Raw genomic sequence first — 24,990 nt, 5'->3', positions numbered from 1 at the left:
AGCAGCAAATCTTTCCTAACATATAATTGTATACACATATATATATTTAATTATAAAAAAAATAAAATAAAAATTTAAATTATTATAATTGAATAATCAAATAATTAAATTTAAATAATTAATTTAGGAAATTTAACCTTAGCTACTCAGGTGGTTCTTTGTGAATATAAGAGTTATTGTTTAATTAGCCTTGTACCTGTACTGATGATGCCTGTGATACTCAGGTGAAAATTCTACGAATAAAGAATAATTTACGTGAGTTAATTCCATTATTATAATAGTAAGTAATATGTCTACTCACAGTATTTCCTTACTGAAACCTATATGAATCAAATTATGAAGGAAAGTGGCATTATCAAACTTGTGCATGTTAAACTCGTAAATAAATTCAGTGCAAGTCTTTGGGATCCTTTGACCAGATTGGAGAACTGCTTTAAAAAAACATGAAAAGATAGATTATGAAAATAGGCAGGATCACTGAAAACATTAACTGCATCCAGAATCCAAAACCCATAGCACAAGTAAAATGTTTCAGTTATTTAAGCACATTTAAATCAAATTTGGAAACAGACAGTGGAATGAACAAAGCTAGTATGGTAGGGAATCAACTGAATAAATTTGTATTGAAATGAGAGACAGAGAGATTAGTCAAAACAATAAACTGGCAGCAGAAAAGATAGTATTCAAACCATTTATAACTTGTAGATCCAAGAACTGGGTTAAAAATAAAACAGTTAATCAAAGACTATAGACCACAGATATGCGAGTTTCTGAGAAAAATTTTGGGAGTGAAGAGATGTCACAATGGCAATATCATATAAAAAGTGGAGACATCAGAAAATAACTTAGCATTCAGAACGTGTGACTGATCAGTGCTAAGGTCAGGTAGTATAGCCACTTAAACAGAATGGGAAAGAAATGGAAAAAACCAAGACCCAGGCAGATTGGAATAAGATCTGACAATATCAGACTCCTGAAGAGATTAAGACCCAATATTGAAGAAAATTATTTAGAAGTGAGTAATAATATAAACTTAGTCATTTCATATTATCCTAGTATCCTGAACATCCCTTCAGGGTACATATCAGTGTTTCATGATGATGATGATAGTTTGTCAGTTGTAAACAAAAGTATGACAAAAGCAATTTGCAGTAGAAGATGTAACGTGAAGGTTTGTTATTCCCATTTTGTTTTTGAAGGTCATTCATAAAATAGTATTTAACGTAGATGAAGAAAGTGAATTAGCACATTTCTTTAATAGGAAAGGAACGTGCATCAGAAATCGTGAGATGATCCTAAAAATTTGACTTATATGACTTTTCAACCAGCCATTCGTGAGTATAAACATTGTAAAAGGATCAATCAAGTTGTCAGTTCATGCTTGATTATTAATACAAAGTTTCTGTTCCTATTTGCCTACAGCTAATTTGTTTCATAAATTGATATACACAGTATCTTTAATGTTTTCAACGTCTTGCGTCTAAATTTTTAGGAAATGACAACGCAAGCTAAATTATTAATTATAAAAACTTTAATTATTACTACCTATATTTCAGCAATGTTATGTGCACACAGGCACTAACACTAAACAAATGAGGCTGAAGAAAGGCAACTGAAGTTGGTCCCATTGTCCTGAAGGTGCCCCCCAAATGGGCTAAATTGGGTTGTCGATCTCAGAATGTAAGCTACCCAAATTTGTTGAGGTTTGGGAAGTTTTTCACAGCTGAGGCCGATTCAAGGAATAATCTTTCGTACTTGTACTTGCTGCGGTGTAATAAAGTGGCCTTCTCTGCTATCTGAAAACCTCTATTAATAAACAATTTCTAGATATCAATTTTGCTCGATATTGATTAACAAGAAATCATCTAGCTTTATATCACTTACCTTTGATTTCGCTACTGATATGTTTGGGGAATCAGAATCAACCTATGCCATTTTGCTGTCTGGACACATAATTTGCCATATGGATCTTTATCATCAAACCTCGAAACAAATGTTGACGTTCCAAAAGACTCCTTTCTTTATCTGCTCTCCTGTATCAGTGGCGTCATGTGCCCGTTTTGGTTGGGTGTGCTGTCATGGCTTATACAACTTGCGTACAAAATTCACTTCAGTTTGACTTTATGATTGCATTTTTTTTTTTTATCGATGTATGAAAGTTTTAAGAGTGTTACAGCACACCAGTGCTCATCTTAATTGGTCTAATGCCATTAATTGTAGGTTAAACTTTGAATACTTTATCAATTCATTTTAACCAAATCTGCATAGAGTGGGAGACAATGTGTTTGTTTTAAGATACTGTACATTAGAAAACAATAATGAAGGGGACTGCTATATTTGGTTGGTATATTTGAATTACTCAAAGGTATAAAATTTGGAAGAGGAGGATGAAGCTTACCTCCTTCGACTATATTACTGTTTCCTGTAAATATGGGCAAAAAAGTTATAAATTTATCAAAAATTATATATAAAAACTTGCCTACCACATCAATTCACACTTTACGCACACAAAACAGATGAACCTCAGAAAACAAAAACAGCAACAAATGACAACATTCAACTGGATTGGTTGACACAATAACCAACCACAGCCTCTAGGTGCTAATGTCTCAGAGCTCACCCTGCCTCTCCTTCGGAGCAGTTTAAAACTACTAGAACGCTAAAAATTTGACCTACCATGCCAACTGTACATAATTTCAAAGGGCTCAATGGTGTATGTATTTTGGATGCACATCCAGGCTATTAATGCAAATGTGATGCAATGTTTACCCATCAAAAAGTGTCCTCTTTGTGAAGCATTAGTATATTGTGTTTACTTTTAGGAATCATGCAAAGTCTGGAAACAATTAGGGATCTTTAACGGGAATAAAAGCAAAAATATGTCACTGATGTTCTTATTCAGTGGATGAGCACTGATCACCTGGAATATTCGCCCCATCAACAATGATTTCTCCAGATCTCATCCAGTTTTGCTTTTGATAGTACACTGTGCTGCTCTGTCTCATTTCATGTGTGTGAAAGGAGGAGGGGGGTATTTTTTATTTTTCACTCCAGGTATTACTCTGCCTGTATACAACTGGTGAAGTAGCACATTTGTTGACCCTAAGAGCTTCCTCAAAATCCTTCACTTAGTACAGAGCAATTAATCTGATTAATGAGTCATCTGTCTCTAATTCACTGCACTCCACTCTCTTTCATTAGAAAGTAGAATTTCTGCTAATAATTCCATGGGTAGTGTTCATCAGAAGTTGCATTACTAAATCACTTATAAATCTGTTAAAACAAGTGCAGTGACTATTCAAGATTCCTTCGCAGTTCAAATGTTTCTTCTTCTTCATTCATTCCTCCACTGCTGGCTTTTGAAATAGTCTTCTATAATGCATTTACCTAAACAACATTATCTGTAGATCTGCACATCCAATTTTAACAAGTTTACCTTTTTCTCCTCCACTTTTTGCCTATATAAGCAATAAATCATAGGATGAACAATGCGTTTTGTTCAAGATTATCATAAAGCCAATACTTGTTATTAACACCTCTGCCCTCTTTTTTTTTTTTTTCATATTTTCCGCAAACAGTTCTATATGTGTGATATCTCTGACAAGAAATTTTATGTCTGATGCAATACACTGTCTAATGAAAAAAAAAATGCCCCTAGTTTTTCTTTACTAGAACCATCCTAACAGATGGTTCTAAGTAAAAATCAAAAAATCAAATATCTTATAACTCATTATTTAGAAGGATTTCACATTATTTTTATTATTTATTTTATTTATTATTTTTTACACTAATGCATCTGATACTGATAGTGCTAAATTCTGGTGATGTTTTTCCATTAGCTGACTTTTCTTCTATTGCCCTAGTTCTCTGATGAAAATATCAGGTAACTTTATATAGTTAGGTGATCCCAACTGACATCTGTTTATCTCCCTTCTGCATTCATTTGGATATTAACCGAGCAGGAGGAGGGGAGGGGGAAAGAATAAGAACTCCTACTCCACCACTGTTAAAGCTTCCAAAACTTGAAATAAGAAAGCAGTGGATATGTTTGAATTTTTATATCTGCAGACCGCATGGTTAGCGAAGTGGTTATGCGCTCCGAAAGGAATGTCCTGCGTTCGATTCCTGCCACTGACATGAATAGCTTAGGATCTTTCTCAGACAAAGCCAAGTTAGCCGGTCTTGGGTGTGGACCGCAGGGTTGTTCCTCCCACAAATCGGCCCCGTGAATTCACGCTTCTACATATATACGATACCTCCAGGAATAAGGAGGTATCCTGTACCATAGGATTTTGGTTCCGAATGCCTACACGATAAAATGTGTGAGAGCGTAAATCAGGATGTCTGCAGAAGTATGTTTCTTGGAGAAACAAAAACCTGATATTATGGTGTAGCATCATTTGGAGCCAGATCCAGAAGAGATAGCAAGGTTGAAGTAATGCAGAAATCATATATTTCCAATATACAAGTAGTCAAAAGGTGTCACACCTTATTACTAAAATACAAGATGCTGAAAGTTTTTTCCCCACTTGGTTATACTATAAATTAAAGATGCCAAGGTTGTATCATAATATATGAAGTTTTAGCCAATATAAAAATAGTTTTTGGTTAAGTACCAAATATCCATATGTTCAGCAGTGAAATGGACAATTAGGAAAAAGAAAACCAGGACGTCCTCTTAAACGATTCAACGATGACTTCTAAAGCCGGAACAGGCCATGCTAGGCCTAAATCCTTGATATGTATGATGATGATGATGATATATATATTGGAGACTACTGGAGAAGCTTAGAAATGGAGGAAAGAATACTGTAAAAGGAATCAAAGATGATAAAGGTGATATGAAAAACTAAAGATAAGGATATCTTAGATGTCTGGAGTAATTACTTTGACAGACTTAAATGAACCAAGCAGTGCCATACTAGAAAATTTCCAAGAGGAATGCAAAGAGAAGTATATATCAATACTTGAGGTAGAAAAAGCCATCAAAAACTTGAACTGTGGAAAGGCAGCTAGATTAGATGATACCCAACCAGAAAGGCTTAAGTACAGAAGTATAAAAGTTTTGCAGTGGCTACGCTGAATAATTCAGAGGGCTTGTTCAGAAGGTTGAATTCCCAATGATTGGAGTAGAGCTCATAGTGCCATCTATAAAAAAGGGTCGACAAAGACCGTGGAAGATAAACTTGGAGAAGTACAAGCTGGGTTCAGGCCAAACAGAAGTTTTCAAGATCAGATTTATAATTTAAGACAAATAGTTCAGAAATCGTGGGAATATGATGAAGATCTATACTTAAGTTTTGTATATCTGGAAAAGGCATACAACATGCCCAAAGAAAAGCATTTCAAAATGGTAAAATTATATGGCGTGAATGGAACATTATACAGAGCGATACATAGTCTATATTGAAGTTGTCAGTCAGCAGTTAGAATTGAAGGAAATACAGGAAGATGGTTTCATGTAAAATCATAGATAAGACAAGGATGCACATTATGAAAGAAAGTGGCATCAGGCCTGATATTAGAATTGTAGATGTCAAACTTAGCTCTTTGCTTTATGCAGATGATGTTGCACTCATAAACACATGCAGTGCAAGTCCCCATAATTGTATAACAGCTATAACCAATGTGGTATGAAAATCAGCAATAAAAAAGACCAAAAATATGAAAATAGGAAGGAGCATAGAAAACTTCAGCTGCATTCTGAATAGAGAGGCTATAGAACAAGTAAAATATTTCAGCTATTTAAGCACAGTTTTTAGTGAAGATGGCAGATTAAATCTGGAAATAGAATAAGCAAAGCTGGAATGGTGAGTAGTCAGCTGAAGAAATTTATATGGAATAAGAGAGAAATTAGCAAAAACAAGTAGAGCATACACTAAAGCACACCAAACTAGCAGCATACTAGACAGTGCTTAAACCACTTTTAAGTTGTGGATCTGAAAGTTAGGTTAAAAATAAGGTGCTTGATCAAAATGCTTGGCCAGCTGAATGGTTAGCATATCTGCTCTCCTCAAAAAAAGCTACGGATTCGAATCCTACCGTGGGCATGGATGTTTGTGATTGTCTGTGGAAACACTAGTGGTAGTGGTCGGCAGTAGATGGTGTTGGTGTAGTTGCGGTCAGTTGGTGGATTGAGTGGTGGAGACAGAGTTGTAGAATAGGTGCCCTCCCTCGATGAGTCTTTGGACTCCCTGGAGGTGTCAAATAATAATAATAATAAAGACTAGAGACCACAAATATGAGGGGGTCTGAGAAAAATTAGGGAAGTGAACCAATGGCAGTATCATATTAAAAATGAAGATATTACAAAGGAACCTGACATTGTTAGCATTAAAGAATGTGCGAGCAGAGTTAATCTAACGTGGTATGGACACTTAACACTTTAACTGCCGTGATATTAATTTTTTTCCGCCTTCACAGGCCACTGCGCTGAATCGTCATATTATGTTATTCTAGTGATTATTTCATTTAACCGCACTGTGAAAACAATTTTTTGTTTTTGTTGAGACGTGTGACACAGGTGCGTTTCACGTAGTCTGCTGAGCAAAGTAAGACTATGCCAACAATAAAACACCACGTGGGCATGTGCATTTCACATATAACCTATCTACCAAGTTTGGATTTCTTAGTATATTTGTTTACTGAGTTGTTGTTACTTTGTTTTGTTTGTTTTACCACTAGCTAAGTGACATAGTGAAACAAAAAACAGGTACTTCTTTTCATTAGGTAATTCTGATGTAAAATATTGAATGTTTTGAGAACGGTATTATTTTAGTAATATGGATGACTACGAGAGACAGCAGCAAGATTGCAAACACTTTTAGACGAATTAATGTCCGAAGAAGAAGACCATCCTTTCGAGGGCTCATCTGATGATGCAGAGTACGAGCGAAGTGAAGCAGGTGGCTCATCATAGTGAAAGGCTTATTTTACATGGTGATGTTTGGTTTCCACCAAACATCACCAAGTTGTTCAAGCATTGCTTAACTTTGAATTATTTTACATGGCAAAAAACCTACTACAAACAACTTACAGGATTAGCCATGGGTAGCCCTCTCTCTCCTTCTTGTGCCGACCTATTCTTAGAAAATTTGGAAACTCAAATTTTATCTCAAATTACCCCTAAACCAACCACATGGTTTAGGTATGTTGACGACATCTTCATCATTTGGAATCACAAAAAAGAAGAACTAATAGATTATCTAAACAAAATTAATTGCTTCCACAACACTATCAAGTTCACATTAGAACTAGAAAAAGATAATAAACTTCCATTCCTAGACGTCCTTATTAAGAAATAAACTGACAATAGCATCAACCTGTCGGTATATAGAAAACCTACTAACACTGGACGCTACCTCCATTTCGACTCGTCTCACCACATGTCCCAGAAACTCAGCATTATCCATATGCTCAAAAAAAGAGCTATACGGTGTAACACAGACCCTGGCGACTTACAAGAAGAATTAATGAAAATATCCAGAGATCTATCCTTAAATGGCTACCCTACAAGAATCATCAACAAGATCCTCTTTAATGGCATACCGCAAACACAACAAGATGAAACCCAATACATCAGCTGTATAACAATTCCATTTGTTAGTACCATATCCAAAAAATTAGCTCTTCTTCTAAAACCATATAATATCAGAGTAACCTTCAAACCTATTGAGACCATTCAAAAGTTTATAAGATCACCGAAAGATAGCCATCCTTTCTATAAATATTCTGGAGTTTATAGCATACCCTGTTCATGCGGTATCAATTACACTGGACAGACATCTAGAAGTTTTGAAACAAGAAAGAAAGAAAGAACACATAGGCTATGTAAGGAATAACAGACAAGATATATCAGACCTTTCTTCCCACTTTGCCTCTACCAACCATAATATTGAATGGGATATGAGTCATATGCCCTAAATAGAAGAGAACTACCATTCCAGAACATTCAAAGAAGCTGCTACAGTTAATTAAAGTCGCCCATTCAACAGGTAACTTAAATAAGAATCAAGGCCTAATCCTACCAGATATATGGAAAACTCTAATCAGATCATTTAACCAAAAAAGAAATGAACTTTCATGAAAATTACAATAAATATCTCAACAAATAAAATGTTGTACCTGCAATATGCGTATTGTATCACGTTCAGTGATAACTTTATATAATTTTTAGAATTGTCGGTTAGTTTCCTAGTTTTTGTTACTTTCTATTGCTTACCAGTGTATCCTTTGAAAATGCTGACAGATATTAGTCAGTGAAACGTCGGATATTAAACTATTATTTACTTGACTAACATACAGAATTAAGTCTTTAATTTATTAATACTAGTGGTCAAGAAAAAGGTCATAATATCAGTAACTGCTTTTAGAGAGCAAGTTGCCAAATCTTTGTTAGGTATGTCTAAAAATAATCAAGAACGTCAATCCCAGAAGATGAATAAACATATGTTGGCAGATATGGGTACATCCAATAGGCGAAGATGTGTTGTTTGCTATACCAAAATATCAACAGAAAGTGGCAGAAATGTTGCCGCTAAGAAAACAGACTTCTTGGTGGAAATGTGACCAGTGCGAAAAATATTACTGTGTGACATGCTTTTGCGAAGCACATGACTGCACTCTTTAGCAATTAGCTTTTTTTTTTTTCGTTTATTGATTAAAAATAATAAAAATAGCATTTCATTTATTGTCTTCAAGCTGAAATAAAAATAGCTTTCATTTCTTGCCTTTTTGAAATAAATACTTCAATTTATCTCCTTTGTTTTATTGAAACACTTGCGAAAAAATAGTAAAAATATATACATATATTTTCTTATTTTGATACATGAAAAATTTCAAGTATTTCGATGGGCTAAGCTTGGTTACTAGTGCACAAGATCATGCTTATATACAGCCCATGCATTAAAAATAGCTGTTGTGAGACCCAGATGTTTCAATAAGGAATAATAACAAGTTAACCTGTGAAACATACGTATCACATGGCACTAGCGGAAAGTGTATGCGTGAAACACACTTCTTGCATATGGCAGTCAAAGTGTTAAATAGAATGGGTGAAGAAAGGTTAGCAAAACAGGGGTTTATGTGCCAAGATGGCAGAAAAGAAACCCAGAGGAATATCAAGGTCTAGGTCAGGGGACTTCAATGCATGGCCCTTGGAGCTCTTTGCCGTGGCCTACCAGCCATTTTGAAAAAATAACTACTTAACATTAAAACGCGATTAAATAAAAAATAATTTCAATGAAGCCCACGGGCCACTAAGCTATACTGCGGTATTTAGAATTGTAAGATGCTTTCCAGATTCACAAGGAATGCTGTGCATTTGATACTTCTCATAAAATCCTATAAAAATAAATATTAAATAGACATGCTTTTTCAGCCATCTACCAGCGCCAAGCGGTACTTAAGTACTAGTACTAACGTCACAGGTAGATGGCTGAAGCAGTAGTTTGCGCGAGTGCACTGTCTAGTGCCTTCCAGATATATCTCGAAGGTTCTTGATACTTCATTATTTTCATATAAATACAAGGATCTCATCCATAGCTAGTCATGAACACTGTGATATTCGTGTATAAGAGCATGCAGGTTCGTCGTATGAGACATATTCAGTGGATAATAACCATTACACGGCCATTTTGGATAATTTTTTGGGCTCACCTTTCATCACTATGGCATCTACGAGTAAAAAGTGTAAATCAAGTGATTCTTGTCAGGCTTTTAATGAAAAGTGGACCAATTTATACTTTTTTTGTGCTGATTGACAATAAGCCAGTGTATTTAATTTCTCGTGAGTTAATGTCAGTATCAAAAAAATACAATATAAAACGATGCTATGAGACAAAGCATGCATCCAATTTCGATCACCTTCAAGGGCAATTGAAATTCGTGTGGACCAAACGAACCATCTCCAAATTGATTTAAAATGCCAGCAGGGTACTTTTAAAAGGTAGAGGGAAGAGAATGAAGCATGCGTCAAACTAAGTTATGTGATAGCTGAAAAAATTGCTAAAAAATCAAAAGTCTTCTTGAACAGAGAGTTTGTGAAAGAGTGCATCATCGCTGCTGGGGATATTCTGTGCCCAAATAATAAGGAAGCATTTAAAAAAATCAAGTTTGTCTGGGATAACTGTAGCATGAAGTGTTAAAGAACTTGCTAATGACATTGAAGGAACTTTAAAAAACGGTCGTCCGAATTTACATCATATTCACTTGCTTTAGATGACAGCACGACTGGCTATTTTTGTCCATGGCATTGATCAACAATTCGATGTGACAGAAGAACTGCTAGCGCTTTTACCTATGAAGGTAACGACAAAAGGCAGTAATATTCTTGAAGTCACCAAGAAAACACTCCAGCGTTTCGACCTCAGCTTAACTAACCTCGAGGGTGTGGTAACTGATGGTGCCCCTGCCATGGTGGGAAAGAACGAAGGGTTTGTTGTGCTGCTACGGAAAGAACCGGAACTAGAAGGAAAATATTTCGTCCATTACCACTGTTAATCCACTAGGAGAATTTGTGCATGAAAACTATTGGATTTGAGAATGTCATGAAAGTTATTGTGGCTGTTGTCAACATTATAAGGGCAAGAGGATTGAATCATTGTCAATTCCAAGAGTTTTTGACCCAAGAGTGCGAAGTGGATCACGGATGTGGTTTATTATAGTGATGTGTGTTGGTTGAGCAGAGGGAAGGTTCTTAAAAGAATCTTTGACTTAAGGAGCGAAATACAGCAGTTCATGCAAACCAAGGGGAATCCAATTGCGGAATTTAATGATCCGAAGTGGATGACAGATTTTGCCTTTGTGACCGACGTCTTGTTGCATATGAATGACCTAAATACATGACTACAACTGGTGCACACTCTGTTTAGTCACATCAAAGCTTTTGTGGCCTAGCTCAAACTTTGGGGGACACAACTCGCAAAAAATGACAACTCATTTACAGCTTCTCACTGAGCCCAACTGTTCGTCTCTTGATGAATACACTACAAAACTAGCAGTGTTGTGAAGTGAGTTCAAAGAGAGATTTAGAAATTTTTGTAACCAACAGTCTTCTTTAGATTTATTTTCAATGCCATTCAGTGTCAATGCTGCTGAAATGCCAGGCTCAGTACAAATGGAGCCCGTTTGAACTCCAAAACAACTCTTTTTTGAGAGAAAAATTATTCAATGTGTCCTTGCTTACATTTTACAAAGACTACATTTCTGAGGATGCATATCCTAATCTTCGCCGGCATGCTTTGAATTTGAATGCACATCTTCCTAACAAAGATGTGCACTTTGTTAGAAAGCACATACTTATGTGACCAGTTCTTCTCCAGAATGAAGCATGTGAAGTTCAAGACAAGAACTCAGATTATGGACCAACATCTCGAGAATACTCTGTGCATAGCGACTTCCAACATTGATGCCAACATCCACAAGCTGGTCAAGGAAAAACATTGCCAAGTTGCCCATTGACATTGTAAAAAATTAATGTTTTTTCAAGTATTGATTGTATTTACTTATCATGAACCCGACTCCTACCTATGCTCTTAAAGCTGAGTTTGTTTATTTTTATAGGATTTTATGTAAAGTATCAAATGCATAGGGTTCCTTGTGAATCTGGAAAGCATCTTACAATTCTAAATACCGCAGTATAACTATGCGGTCCCCACTGTCTGAAAGGTTGAAGACCCCTGGTCTAGGTTGATTGATTCGGAGGAAAATTGCTGATGATAGGAAATTAATAATAATGTAAACTTAATCATGTAGTGCTGTCATAGTAACTACTCTGAACACCCCTTGGGTGTACTTATCAGGAAATTGATGATACACACACACACAGTAGCAAACAAATAAGCACGTAAATTAAACCCCAACTTTATATATACTTCTCTGTTCTTAATAAGTTCATTAATTTGCTTAGGCATGGACTCTACCAACACAGAACACATTTTTCTTATTTCTGCATCTCAAAACCATGCTTTTATAATGGATTGTATTAAGTTATCCTTTGTATCACAATTTAATTTTCCAAGTTTCTTTTTCACTATGTCTCATAAATTTTCTATTGGGTTAATGTCAGGAGTGTTACCCGGCCAATGAAGCAAGAGGATGTGATTTTTGATGAACTCTTTCACTTTTTTTATTTTTGAAGTGTGGCATGGAGTCAGACCCTATTGGAAGATGAGTTCTTTTTTCTTTCTGAATCTGTGGGATCGCTCTTTTCTCCAATTTTTTTATGTATTGGTCACTTTTCATCACACCATCGGCAGACATAAGTGATCCTGGACCGTTGTGTATAAAATAACATATATTTAGCTGGGTGTTTAGGAGCATCTTGAAGGTGGGCATGAGAAGTCTTTTCAGCCACTGATTTGCAAACATAGGGTATTCACTCTACTTGGACAAAGAAATGGTTCTCATCTGAGAATATGACGTTCCACTTCTCAACAGTCCAATCATTGTACACTTTTGCCCACTGAAGCCTCTTTTTCTGCATAGCCTTTGTCAACAGTTGTTTCTTTTTTTTTTTTTTTGGTCTATGGGAAGTCCTCCCTGCTTCCCACAATCTTCAATGGACTGTAATGTCAAAAACATTAATTTCACTAGCTGCTAACTCTCTATTTAAGTCTACAGCAGACAATCTTGGATTAATTTTGCTTTTCCTAACTAGTAAACAATCTTGAGTAAGTGTAGTTTTCTTTTTTTGCTAGGAGAGAAAAAAGGTACCTGTTTTCCTAAACTGCTTTAATATTGCATTAACAGTACCCAAACCAATATCACACTTATTGACAATTTGCCTTTGAGTCACGGATGTGTGCTGAGAAAGAGTACACAGTTTTGAACACTTTCTTCGAGATGTATCCATTTTATAGCTACACAAAATGAATAAAACACTATGAATGTCAGCTTGTTTACACTATTAAAAACAACACTATTAATAAACATCATAGAGACAGTTAAAACACTCAGCACTCAACCAAAATATTAAAATAAAAACAATGAAAATTTGGCGCTTGTTTGGATTAATTTGTTCATTACTGTGCACACGAGGGGTACCATGACACAACTAGCACCTCTGGTGTGAGCAAGTGGTTAGAAAGAAGAAAGAAATTTGATATATTTCTTGAAGGACTGGGGGTTGTAATCATTGGGAAGACTGTTCCAAAGAGCAAAAACAAGAAATTGGTTCAATAAGATTATAGCTTAATTGCATATGGGTATTGACCGGCAGCTGCTCGTGTTTGTACATGATTAGAGGAAAGTGGAGGAATGGTAGCAGCCAGCTGAGCAGAGCGACACCCATGGAAACACTCTGAGAAAAGACAATGTGAAAGCAACTGGAGGGAGTCTGTGAGAGATGGGTCAGTAACTAATCAAACTGCTCTCTTCTGAATACAATCAGAAGATTTATATTAAAGCATTATGAAGGTAGTCCGATGTGCACCAACCCAGAGATGAGAATAATGTTCTAAGGTCAGGCAGATTTAAGCTTTGTGAAGTTTCAGGAGAAGTGAAGTACTGTTCAGAACGAAAAAGAATGTCAAGCTTTTTTGAGGGATGAGAAGGTTATGGACTAATGGGCTTGTGCCAGTCAACCCATGAACAGAAAACTGATTAAAACTGAACAAGTTAATAAAGGTCCTAAATGCCAAATTTGATGACATTCCATCTAGTCAATGTAAAATGATTAACATCAGTTCAAATAATCTTGTAAATAAACAATGCAACCACAGACATCATGTGTGTCTGTGGTTGCATTGTTTTATTAAGTTTCTACCAGCCAGAGTGGAATTATAGTATAAAATGATTTGCTCTTTCAGACTAATGGCTGTTAAGGTGCTTATGCATGAAATGTGCTTAAACACAAGTTATTTCTATCAATAAGCATTTTAAACACCTACTGAGTGTGCAGTACAGATGATTATCACAGATGATTTTCATATGCCTTTCCGAGATCTAGAAACTTTAAGGACAGATTCTTGTTATATTCCCATGATTTCTCAGCTGTTTATTGTAAGATGAAAACCTGATCTTGACAGCCTCTGTTTGGCTTGAACCCAGCTTGTTCTTTTCAGAGTTTCTTTTCCACAGTTTTTCTTGGCCTCTTTTCAATTATGCTTGAATAAATCTTGCCTGGAACACTTGGTAGATAAATTCCTCTGTAATTCTCACATTCAGCCTTATTCCCCTTCCCCTTTTTATATATGGGTACTATATGAGCTGTACTCCAATCTTCTGAAATTCAACCTTCTGACTAGTCCCTCTGAATTATGCAGTATAGCTAAAGCTAAACTTTTATGCCTCATTATTTGAGCATATCTGGTTGAATATCATTATTCCAGATGCCTTTCATATTTCAAGTTTTTGAAGCTTTTTTTCTATAGTAGAGATATGAAGTATTGATATGTACTCCTGTTGGCATTCCTCTTGAATATTTTTTTTTTGCTACTGATCTGTCACTGCTTGTATCATTTAACAGTCTTTCAAGGTAGTTACTCAAGACATCTATATCCTTATCTTCGGTTTTCATGTCACCTTAATAGCTAAGTTTAAACTATGCTGAAACAGAAATTCAAGGACGTATGCAAAGAATTAATCAACCGAACTTCAACAAAAACTGATGGGCTAAATATTTCCAACTCAAACAAGGTAATGCTGAACATTCTTCTAGATTCCTCTATTAGCATATCTACAAAACTGCTAATTACAAACTTTAAAATAGGACTGAGGGTCACTAACTTATTATTTTCATAAAATCTCTCCGGTACTGAAAGTAACAGAGCTAAGTTGAATCCAGTTGGATACTTCAAATCTAGAAGCCAAGATTCTAAGTAGGCAATTTTGCCTGTCTCCTGGTGGGCCAAGTGTGTGTGTGTGAGGGGGGGGGGTGGATGTCTAGGTGGGAAATAAATTTCATTACCTGGAGTGAGACCATCATCTTACTAACATTGGAGGCCTGAAGTGGCTAGAAAAAACCACCATGTCTGATCTTTTAGAACTGGGTTTCTATATTATCTAACCTTTCACATATCCACTGCATTAATGCTACTGTACTATAGGCTAACCTTCCATGGCTGGGATTTATATTTAAAAAGCTAGATACTATCTGCTTTTAATGTTATTTTATTACTCAAACACAGTAGTAGTTTCTAAGTTTTTGCATAACTAATACCACAACAAGAAGATGCTGGCTCTCATAGAGAGCATTCAAATATCTAAGAATTATATTTAGTCCATCAATCTAATATTCTTCCATTCTCCCCTGCTGCAAAAGAAAAGCAGCCTTTCTCTAGGAACTGAAACCAAAATATGTTTCCTCCCTCATTTCTCCAAAGCACTTCACACTTTTAATATGGGGAAGGAAATGAAAGAAGCCTCACACTTCTTATTCATCCATTTAATGGACCATTTAGGTTTAATGATATAATGTTGGAGGTTTAATGGATTTTTTACAACACTCAGAAAGGATTAAAAAGAATTTAATACTTCCTATATTTCGTCCTAGTCACTAGGACATCTACTGGGATTACAAAAATAACTAATGTAACATAACACAAATATCATACAATAATAAGCCCAACCACGTGGGTGACACTAAAGTCCTATCTAGGTTGAGCGCCCTCTAAGGGCGGTTGTAGGTGGCCTGGAATACAAAGTAGGACATCTGGTGATGAGTGTTTCCCAAATTTTTGGAAGCTTAATGCAACTGTATTTATTAAGATTTGGTTGATTTCTAAGAGATGCTGCTGCTTCTAAGAATAGTCTCTCTTTCTTGAATTTGCTATGATGGAGCATGGTGGTTTTCTTCCATGATACTCTGTGGGTGGTGTCCAAGACATGGTCAGACTCAGCCCCACTCAAACCTTCTATCTGGCTAAGATATGTAGATGATGTGTTCTCTATTTGGCCTCATGGCCCAGACACATTAGACTCCTTCCTCAGTCATCTCAATAGCCTACATCCAAGAATCCAGTTTACTATGGAAAAGGAAAAGAACAATTGTTTACCCTTCCTAGACACCTTAGTCACACACCTGCCTAATGATACACTTGCCTTCACTGTATACAGAAAACCCACACACACGGGCAGATATATTCACAAACTCTCACACCACCACCCCTCTCAACAATATGGCATTATTAAAACTCTTACCAAGAGAGCCCAGAATCTTTGTTCCAGTGGAACCGCCCTCACTACTGAGCTTAACTACATACACAACACTTTCCTATCCAATGGCTACAGCGATCACAGTATCAAAAAAATAATTAGTTCCTCTCCCATTCCCGGTCCTTCTTGTCAACAAGAATTTAAAAATGCCATCACCATACCCTGCATCCGTGGCACATCCGAAAAAATAGCCAAGATTCTAAAAAAGTACAACCTACACATAGCATATAAACCCCACCGCAAACTTGCTACCCTTATCCGTTCTACAAAAGATCAGCTCCCTCCTCTCTCTCTGCCTGGAGTTTACAAAGTACCCTGTTCCTGTAAGCTGGCGTACTTTGGACAGACAGGCAGATCAGCATCCATCCGCTTAGAGGAACACAAGTCTTACATCTGTAAACACAACTATGGTCATTCCGGCTTGGCTGACCATGTCTTGGACACCACCCACAGAGTATCATGGAAGAAAACTACCATGCTCCATCATAACAAATTCAAGAAAGAGAGACTATTCTTAGAAGCAGCAGCATCTCTTAGAAATCAACCAAATCTTAATAAATATGGTTGCATTAAGCTTCCAAAAATTTGGGAACCACTCATCACCAGATGTCCTACTTTATATTCCAGGCCACCTACAACCGCCCTTAGAGGGCGCTCCACCTAGATAGGACTTTAGTGTCACCCACATGGTTGGGCTTAGTATTGTATGATATTTGTGTTATGTTACATTAGTTATTTTTGTAATCCCAGTAGATGTCCTAGTGACTAGGACGAAATATAGGAAGTATTAAATTCTTTTTAATCCTTTCTGAGTGTTGTAAAAAATCCATTAAACCTCCAACATTATGTCTTCACAGCACTTAAGCCTCTATACACGAATAGGTTTAATGATGCCAGTACTAAGTTTCTCCATCTGTCTTTGTAATAAGTTGCATCTAGTTAAAGTGTTTATCTAGGTGTGTATTTAATCTTTCATTACCATATCTATCATGTTCAGTCTTTTCTTGTCAATTTTATTTGTAAGTATTTGTAAGTTTGATTAACTGGTCATCTGCTCTCCATATGTTACCAAACCACTCAATTCTCTTAATTTGTATAAATAATAGAATATTGGATCTTGGAAATGGGTTTCATTGTTCCTCATTATATCTTTGTTCATACAGTCTGGTATTCTAATTGTAAGATGACCTGAAAATTTTTCTTAGTACTTCTCTTTCAAATGCAATAAGTTTCTATTATCTCCATTTTTTGCTGACCATAGCTTAAGAAAATGGCTGTAGACAGCTTAAATAGCTTTTCTTACAATATTCTAGATTTCATGAGTTGTAAAAATGAAAAATATTCATGACTAGCCTTCTTAATTCTCTTCCCTATCTCCTGATGGATATCACTGAAGCTGTTAATGTTGAGTCCTACATAGTGAAAATTATCCTCTTGTTCAAAGATACAATTATCAATAACCAAGCTAGATCCTGGAAATACACATATATTTAGTCTTTTTCTACTTTATGAAAAGGTCCATAAGTTATCTACCTTAAATTAGACATGGTTTGTATAACATCCTAATGAGAGTTTTTAAGGATAACAATGTCATAAGCTGGTGGATATTATTTCCATCCTCCTTTGTTCATTTAAGTCTCCAGTGATTTTTGCTATGCCAGACTGAACAGGGTTGGAGCAAGCATCTCCTAGGTGAAATCCAGATTTTATTTCAACATTTTATGAATGTTTTTGTGGGAAACATACCTTGCAGAGAATGTGGTGATTACAAAGTCATATTATATTTATATGCTTTTGTGGTATTCTAAAAAGATTTCATTGCATAATGTAATATGCTTGTTTATAGTCCATAAATATTAGATGTAATTCTTTATCAAGTTCATAATGTTTTTCTAGTAATTGTCAGATCATGAAACTATGATCAGTTGTCAACTTTACATTGATGAAGAAACAATAACATTCTCAAACATCATGTCTGATGCACATACATTAATTCTTTTCCAGATGTCCTATAAGAAGATACTGATATATTTAGTGGCTATCAATAGGGTCTCCTTTTATAAAAGTCAGAGAACAGAAATCAACTGAAATCTCTACTTTTTTGCCAAAGCTTGATGAGTTCATAAATTTCAGTTGTTAAGGATGTAGAAAAAAAAATGTCAGTACTGTTTCTAGAGAAAACATGAAAAGTGGTTACATCTCCAATTTCAGCCTTTCACATTAGTATCAATAGTACTGTCTACTATATGTGAGACACTCCCATCTTATTGTTTCTGCTATGAAATGAATACCATAAATGCTATACATAACTCACTGTGGTAATGTGCTTCAGCATTCTGCCTTGATATCACACAATTTTAATCTGCTCCATATTGATCTTAACTATGGCTTAATTGAATTTCACATGCAGGTGTTACTACAAGCTCAATATGACATGCTCAACAGAATAATACTATTCTATGAGTGATGAGTATGTTGCAATATTCAATATATTGCCTTACACAAAAGACAACTTCAGCACCTGTGACATCAAAGAGGCAACGATGGTGATCCACTCACAAGGCACTTTCAATAGAAACCAAGGAATGATTTAATGTGACATTCAGAAGTCACTTATTAGATCTTTCAACACATTGGACTTTAATTTTTCTGTAAACTATCATGCACACCTGCTGAACAATGATTGACCAGTGCCAACTTTCACACTCCACATAGTTCTGTTTTTACTTGGATTTTTGTGTACCGGTTCCTACACATTCGGTTTTTAGTTATGTAATGATTGATATTTGCTGTTTATTGTATATTTGTTTGTTCTTCCTAACCCAGACAAAGCCACTAGCATATGTGGCAAAATGAGTAGGCTTAATTACATAACTATTATGACCTATAAACTCACTGTTAGTTATTTTTTGTTACTATTATATGACTGTTAAAATCTATCTCATAGCCCACTTAATAAAGTTTATAGTAGTTCTATTATAACTCAGAGTAAGAGATGGAAGAAGTGAAAAAAACTGACTACAGAATTGTCTGTTCTTTTTCCTGTAATGAACTTTTACTCAGCAAAAGTAATTACTTGGATTATTTTTAAAAAATCTCAATCCTGCGGGGAACAGGAACTTATAACAGATGTGAATAAAAAAAATTCAAATATTTACCCTATGTAAGATATGAATTCGATAAGTTCCCTTGCCTGGATCTGGTTCTCCATCATGTACTATGTTGGCAATTAAATCATAGATACATTTTGGATGTTTATCTCTGACATCAGGATGAAGCAAATCAGTCATATCAACATTCCTTTAAAAATAATTTTAAAAAATTATGAATTATTTGAAAGAATACATTAATAGGCACATTTTAAATATTCTTGTCTCCAATATAATTACGTAGTCATTATTAATGAAGATAACCAAGCTTGTTTTCTACAGAAATATTTTTATTCACATGCACTGAATGTGAAATTTTTATTCACATGCATTAAAGGAATTAACAATTCTCTTCTGATTTTCTTCTAATTAACAATGCAATTTTTACTGTCTATTATACAGTCACTGCATTGAGTGATTTTCCTCTTCAAAAAAATCCACTGTGCTGAATGAAGACACAAAATTGGAGAAAAATAACTTTATAGTGATAAAAAAATATATAGATAAATCAGATTGTCCTCTTTGAAAAGTATCCTACACAGTAATCTATAGAAACAATGTCTTATCTAGAAGAAGGAAAAGTTGGCACATTATTTGAAAGAAATCACTGCGGTCATCAGTTCAGATAGTTTACTTAACAGAAACTAAAGGTTACTTCAACTATTAGTATTTACCATTGTGAAATTCACATATACATGATATACTTTAAGCCAGATATATATTCTGGTAAATAGGCTTATACATTGGTTTCTCATAATATTTCTCAAGAAAAAAAGTATACTAAAATATTAATCATAATAACTTTAATTAATACTTATATATTTCGACAATGTTATGTTGCCTTCATCGAGGAACCCAAAAACAATGATGTGTGCATACTGGGCAAATGAGGCTGAAGAAAGGTAGCCAAAGTCAGTCCTCGAAACCCAAATGACCCCCCCCCCCCCCCCCGCCCCAGTTGACTAGATTGGGCAGTCTTGGCTGAGGGGGTGAAGTCTGAGGATGAGTGCTTCCCAAATTTGTGGCATCCTCGTGCACCCAGATTTCTTGGTGTTTTAAAGTTTTTCAGAGCTGAGACAAATTTGAGGGAGTTCTGGTGTTCAAAACCAAAGGATAAACAGCATTTCTGAAGATTACAACTGCAAATTCAGATGAAAGAGCTTGTGGCAATTTATATGAGTGACAATTTCAAGCAGAAACTGGGCAGACATTCAAATTTTCAAATCAAATGTGAAGGGGGTCATGTGGTAGCACTCAACAGGATAAAAGGCTGTGCTAAGTAATTTGTGTTTTGAAGGAAGCACTTTTTGTGGAAGAACAAAGTTGCAAACTTGGATGTCTTGTAATGACTCAACGACATCATCTAGATGATTTCAAGTGGAAAATAATTACTGGAAAGCTTGAAGAAGTCCACAGAAATACTGATATTGCCAGAGAGTTTAGAATCTCACATAGCATTATATTCAAGCTGTGGGCCATTGCTCTACAAGGGAACATGAAGACAGATTTTTGGTTATAACAGTAAAATGTATTCGACAAACCACAGCAAGTCAGCTGTAAGTTGGCGCCATTCAAGCACAGTACACAGATATCTTAACAAACTGCAGCAAGACAAGTATGACCAAAGGCCTGTAATCTGTGTCCCCTTATCCACAGCTCATCGAAGAGCATGTTTTCAGTAGTGTTGTAAAATTGGAAAAGACACCAGTGGACTAATGTACTCTGTACACATGAGATGTTTTAGTCTTTTCTTCGATTCTAGATGACACTTGATCTGGGGTGAAAGTGGTACTGCTTACCATCGTGAGAATGTTCTGGAAAGGATAGATATGGCAGTGCTGGGGTCATGGTGTGGGGAGGCATTATGCTTAATGCATGCACCAGGCTACAAGTGCTAGAGAAAGGGACTATGACTAATGAATGGTATTTCAATGAAGTTCTTTAATTCCATGTTCAATTGTTCTGTGGTACTGTAATGCTGAATTTTGTTTCTGGATTTTTGGAAGTCCATGTATCCATGGGTGTGTATAGAGTTGTATGGTTTTAGTTTGTGACTCCCACAGGCAAAGAGGTAATCTTTTTAAGGAGCCTATGGTGTGTTCTGATCTGCGCATTGGTGGGAACATAGTCTACAGGAAGGTAGGTAGAGCAAACTCGAAGTAAGGAGGCAAGCGTATCTGTGTAATCTAATTGGTATAAAACCACAGCGGCATTTTCCTTAGACATTTTGGTAATTACTATTCTGTTGTTTTTAATTTCTTGCAGAGCCTTCAAATTCTCTTCTTGAGAGATTACTCTTTGATGGTTTAATATGAGTGAGCACACTGGCTACATCCAGGCTAACAATATGGTTGGGAAGTTTGATACCTCGTCCCACTTGGATCATTATTTCTTCTGTAGAATTTTTTTTAGGTGCTGGTGTGCAGTTATGGCCATGTGCGAGTCTGCTAATTGCTTCAGGATGAAGGATGATAAAGTTTACTACTGTGTTAGGAGGTAACTGAGGCTTGAAAGCAGAATTTTTTTTTAGATTTTCATACTTCTTCACGTGTCGGCATCTTATTTTTTGAAATCCTTTGTCTGCTGAAACATTCGAGATGTCAGAAAGGATCATCCAAAGGTTGATGTTCAATGTCACAGCAAACTCCTAACACATGGATTGATTCATTGGCATCGCTTTAGTGTTAATTAGAGAATGAGTGGCAAAAATCTGTGTCCATAAAACAGTGAAGCTAGTGTAAAATTCAATACAGCTTAGAATTTTCAAGGCACCTTGCATCGACTTTTACAGAGGTCACGTCTCAAGAGATTGTTACAAAAATAACCTTTGGATGTCACTGTATAAAGAATGCTAAAAGCCTATGTAAATAATCCGATGGGAATTAACTTGCTCAAACTGAGTAAACAAAGAATATCTAAAATTGGTAAGAACAAGGGTAATACTTTGAAACCAGAAACTTTATGTTATTGCTCTGATTAAGTGTGTAAGAAACTTTTGTAATAAATTTAATAAAACTCCTTACCAGCTTTATGGCTTGGTGCTGCCTTCTCCTCGTTGGCGATATAGGTATGATTAGGCATACGTTTCCAAAATAGGCCTGTCTCGTCCACATTAAACACTTGTTGAGCACTGTAGCCCCATCCCCTCCCTTATTATCTCAGCCAACCCCTCAGGAAACTCACCAGCTGCTTTATCATCATCACTAGCAGCTTCACATTGCACCTTAAGGTTATGTAAATTGCCCCGAGCCTTAAACCGCATAAACCAATCTTTACTATCATTAAACTCTTCACCTACATTCGTTTCCCCCTTTCACTTTTCAATGCCTGAAACAATCTTTTCGCCTTTTCTTGAATTAACATGAGGCTAATTGGGATACGGTGCTGATGCTGGTCTTCCAGCCAAAGAACAAGAAGCCTTTCCATCTCAATCATGAGCATGCTACATTTTTCCGTAATCACAGTCAATTTCATGGGTGCTAATCCTTTCATGTGTTCAAGGATGCAAACTTTATCCTTGATAATAGTCCCGACCATGGTACGACTTAAGTTCAACGGGTGGCCGATGTTCGTTGCCGTTTCTCCCTTTTTTGTCCTTTTAATAATGTCTAATTTCACTTCTAATGTAATGGCTTTCCTTTTCTTCAACACACTGCCATCGGAAGAGTCTGCCTTATGTTTGGGCACCATATTGAAGGGTAAAAAGTCACAAAAAAACACAAACACAAAAGTGAGAGAGCGGATGTAAACAAAGCACGCGGTACCCAAAGAGTGTATGCTGGGACCCAAGCGACACCACCTCTCCCAAACAGACGCGCATAATGGTGTTTTCTTCGGCCGCGCTTACAAACAAGTTCACCTGTGACGTTTGAATTTTACGTTGTGCTGCAGTCGAAATTTATTTTTTAAATTATTTATAGGATTACTGCCATAAAGTCGAAATGACGTAGGTCGAGGACCCCCTGTGTATATATATATAAAGGAACTTATTGTGAAATATGTTCCATAAAATCAATATGCGGATAATTTTGTATTGATGCTGAGGTACTTAAGAGAGATTTGTAAAGAGATGATGAAACTGACCACCATATCTGAAATATTTAGGATGAAAGTTTGATATAGGTAGTTTCCCACTATTATTTTTCAAATAAAGGTTATGGTCTGGGGTAAAGGGAAGATGAGTGATCTGGCTAATTTGTAGAAAGAATAAATAGCATGCACAATAGGTACAGGATTACTAAAAACTACTTTGTGTTTTTCTTCCTCATAAATCACTAAAAAACTGTACAAAATAGAAGGTTCGTATGGTACCTAAGCAGAATGCTCATTTTGAAGGGTTTTTTTTTTTTTTTTTTTTTTTTTTAACTCATTAAATAACGAGTATATTACATGTATTGTTTCTGGCAATATATAATTCTGAAGATGGCAAACTGGCAAGTAAAGCAGTTTCATTTATTTGCACACGTCCAAGCAAGCCTACCTACTTATAAGCCATAGAAAGGTTTGGAAAAACTGGAGAGCATTCCCTATATAAAAACGAATATCCTTTTTTTTTTTTTTTTGCCAAAATGCTAACCTGGTTCTTGCTTTCCTAAGAAACACTTCATAATAATGAAGTGCTTTGAATTATATATTTAAAATTTATTAAAATTTAAGGTGGGATTCTTTTGAATTATATATTCAAAAGAATCCCACCTTAATTATTCTATCTAGGCAGAAATTACTTTGAGTATATCCAAACCTTCTTCTTGTACCTTATTCCATCTATTTGGGGTCAGCCTTGTGAGTCTTCTTTTTCCATTAGTTCCTATCTTGTGCCATTTCTTCAGTTGCTCCACACTCTTCCATGTCTTTTCTCACCACTTCTCTCTATGTCTTTCTCAGTCTATCTCTTCACATCCACATTCAGATTCATAGTCCTATTTACATTTCATTTTTTTCTCCATGAAAACAGTACACTATATATTCTGTTTTTTGTCCTACTTAATAATCCTTTACATTTCAAGGCATTCTTCCACTCTTCCAATCTTGAATTACCTGTCTCTCTTTTGTATGCTCAATCAAAACTACATCATCTGCAAACACCATACACCCTGACATCTCTCCCTGCACCAATTCAGTAAGATCATCTAATATCAGTGAAAACAAATATGGACTAAGGACAGAACCCTGGTGTAACCCAACTCTCACTGAGAAATATTTAGTGTCACCACAGGAACTTCCTACAGATATTACTGCTTCATTGTACATATCTTGAATGATGCAGGCATAGTTAAATGGGACTGATTTTTGTTGGAGTGCTCTCCGGAACACTTCTCTTAGAACTGTATCGTATGCTTTCTCGAGATCTATGAATATCACATGCAAGTCTTTTCTTCTTTCTCTATACTTTTCCATTAGTTGTCACATACCCAAATAAATAATTTAATCAAATATTGTTACCGTAATTTCACACACACACACACACACACACACACACACACACACACACACACACACACACACACACACACACAAGTACATATGTTAATCCTAGCACTTTACTTTATGCAGTTGATTGATATACTTCTGAATAAGTCAATTTTGTTAAGGGGTACTTCTTTAAACGATTAAAAGAAATCACAAAAACTAACATTTTTTCCGGCAGGTAGCTGCACATTCACATGCAAAGATAAACAAGTGCAGA

The 24,990-nt window shown here is 35.8% G+C and overlaps 1 protein-coding gene across 1 annotated transcript in view; it reads right to left on the bottom strand.

Moving 5' to 3' along the window:
- The window catches only part of Usp39 (ubiquitin specific protease 39), a 407,046-nt gene that overhangs the window by 35,825 nt on the left and 346,231 nt on the right, over window positions 1–24,990 (bottom strand). Inside the window, exon 12 of the mRNA XM_090396479.1 lies at window positions 19,314–19,455. Within this exon, the coding sequence (XP_090252605.1) occupies window positions 19,314–19,455 (142 nt within the window). The remainder of the gene's footprint in view (window positions 1–19,313; window positions 19,456–24,990) is intronic.

Source organism: Typopeltis vanoorti, chromosome 8 (genome assembly GCF_054136105.1).
Source record: "Typopeltis vanoorti isolate ZY-2024b chromosome 8, IOZ_Tvanoo_1.0, whole genome shotgun sequence".
Taxonomy (NCBI): Eukaryota; Metazoa; Arthropoda; class Arachnida; order Uropygi; family Thelyphonidae; genus Typopeltis; species Typopeltis vanoorti.
The sequence above is the reverse complement of the archived record's forward strand: the minus strand, read 5'-3'. Positions and strand labels throughout refer to the sequence as shown.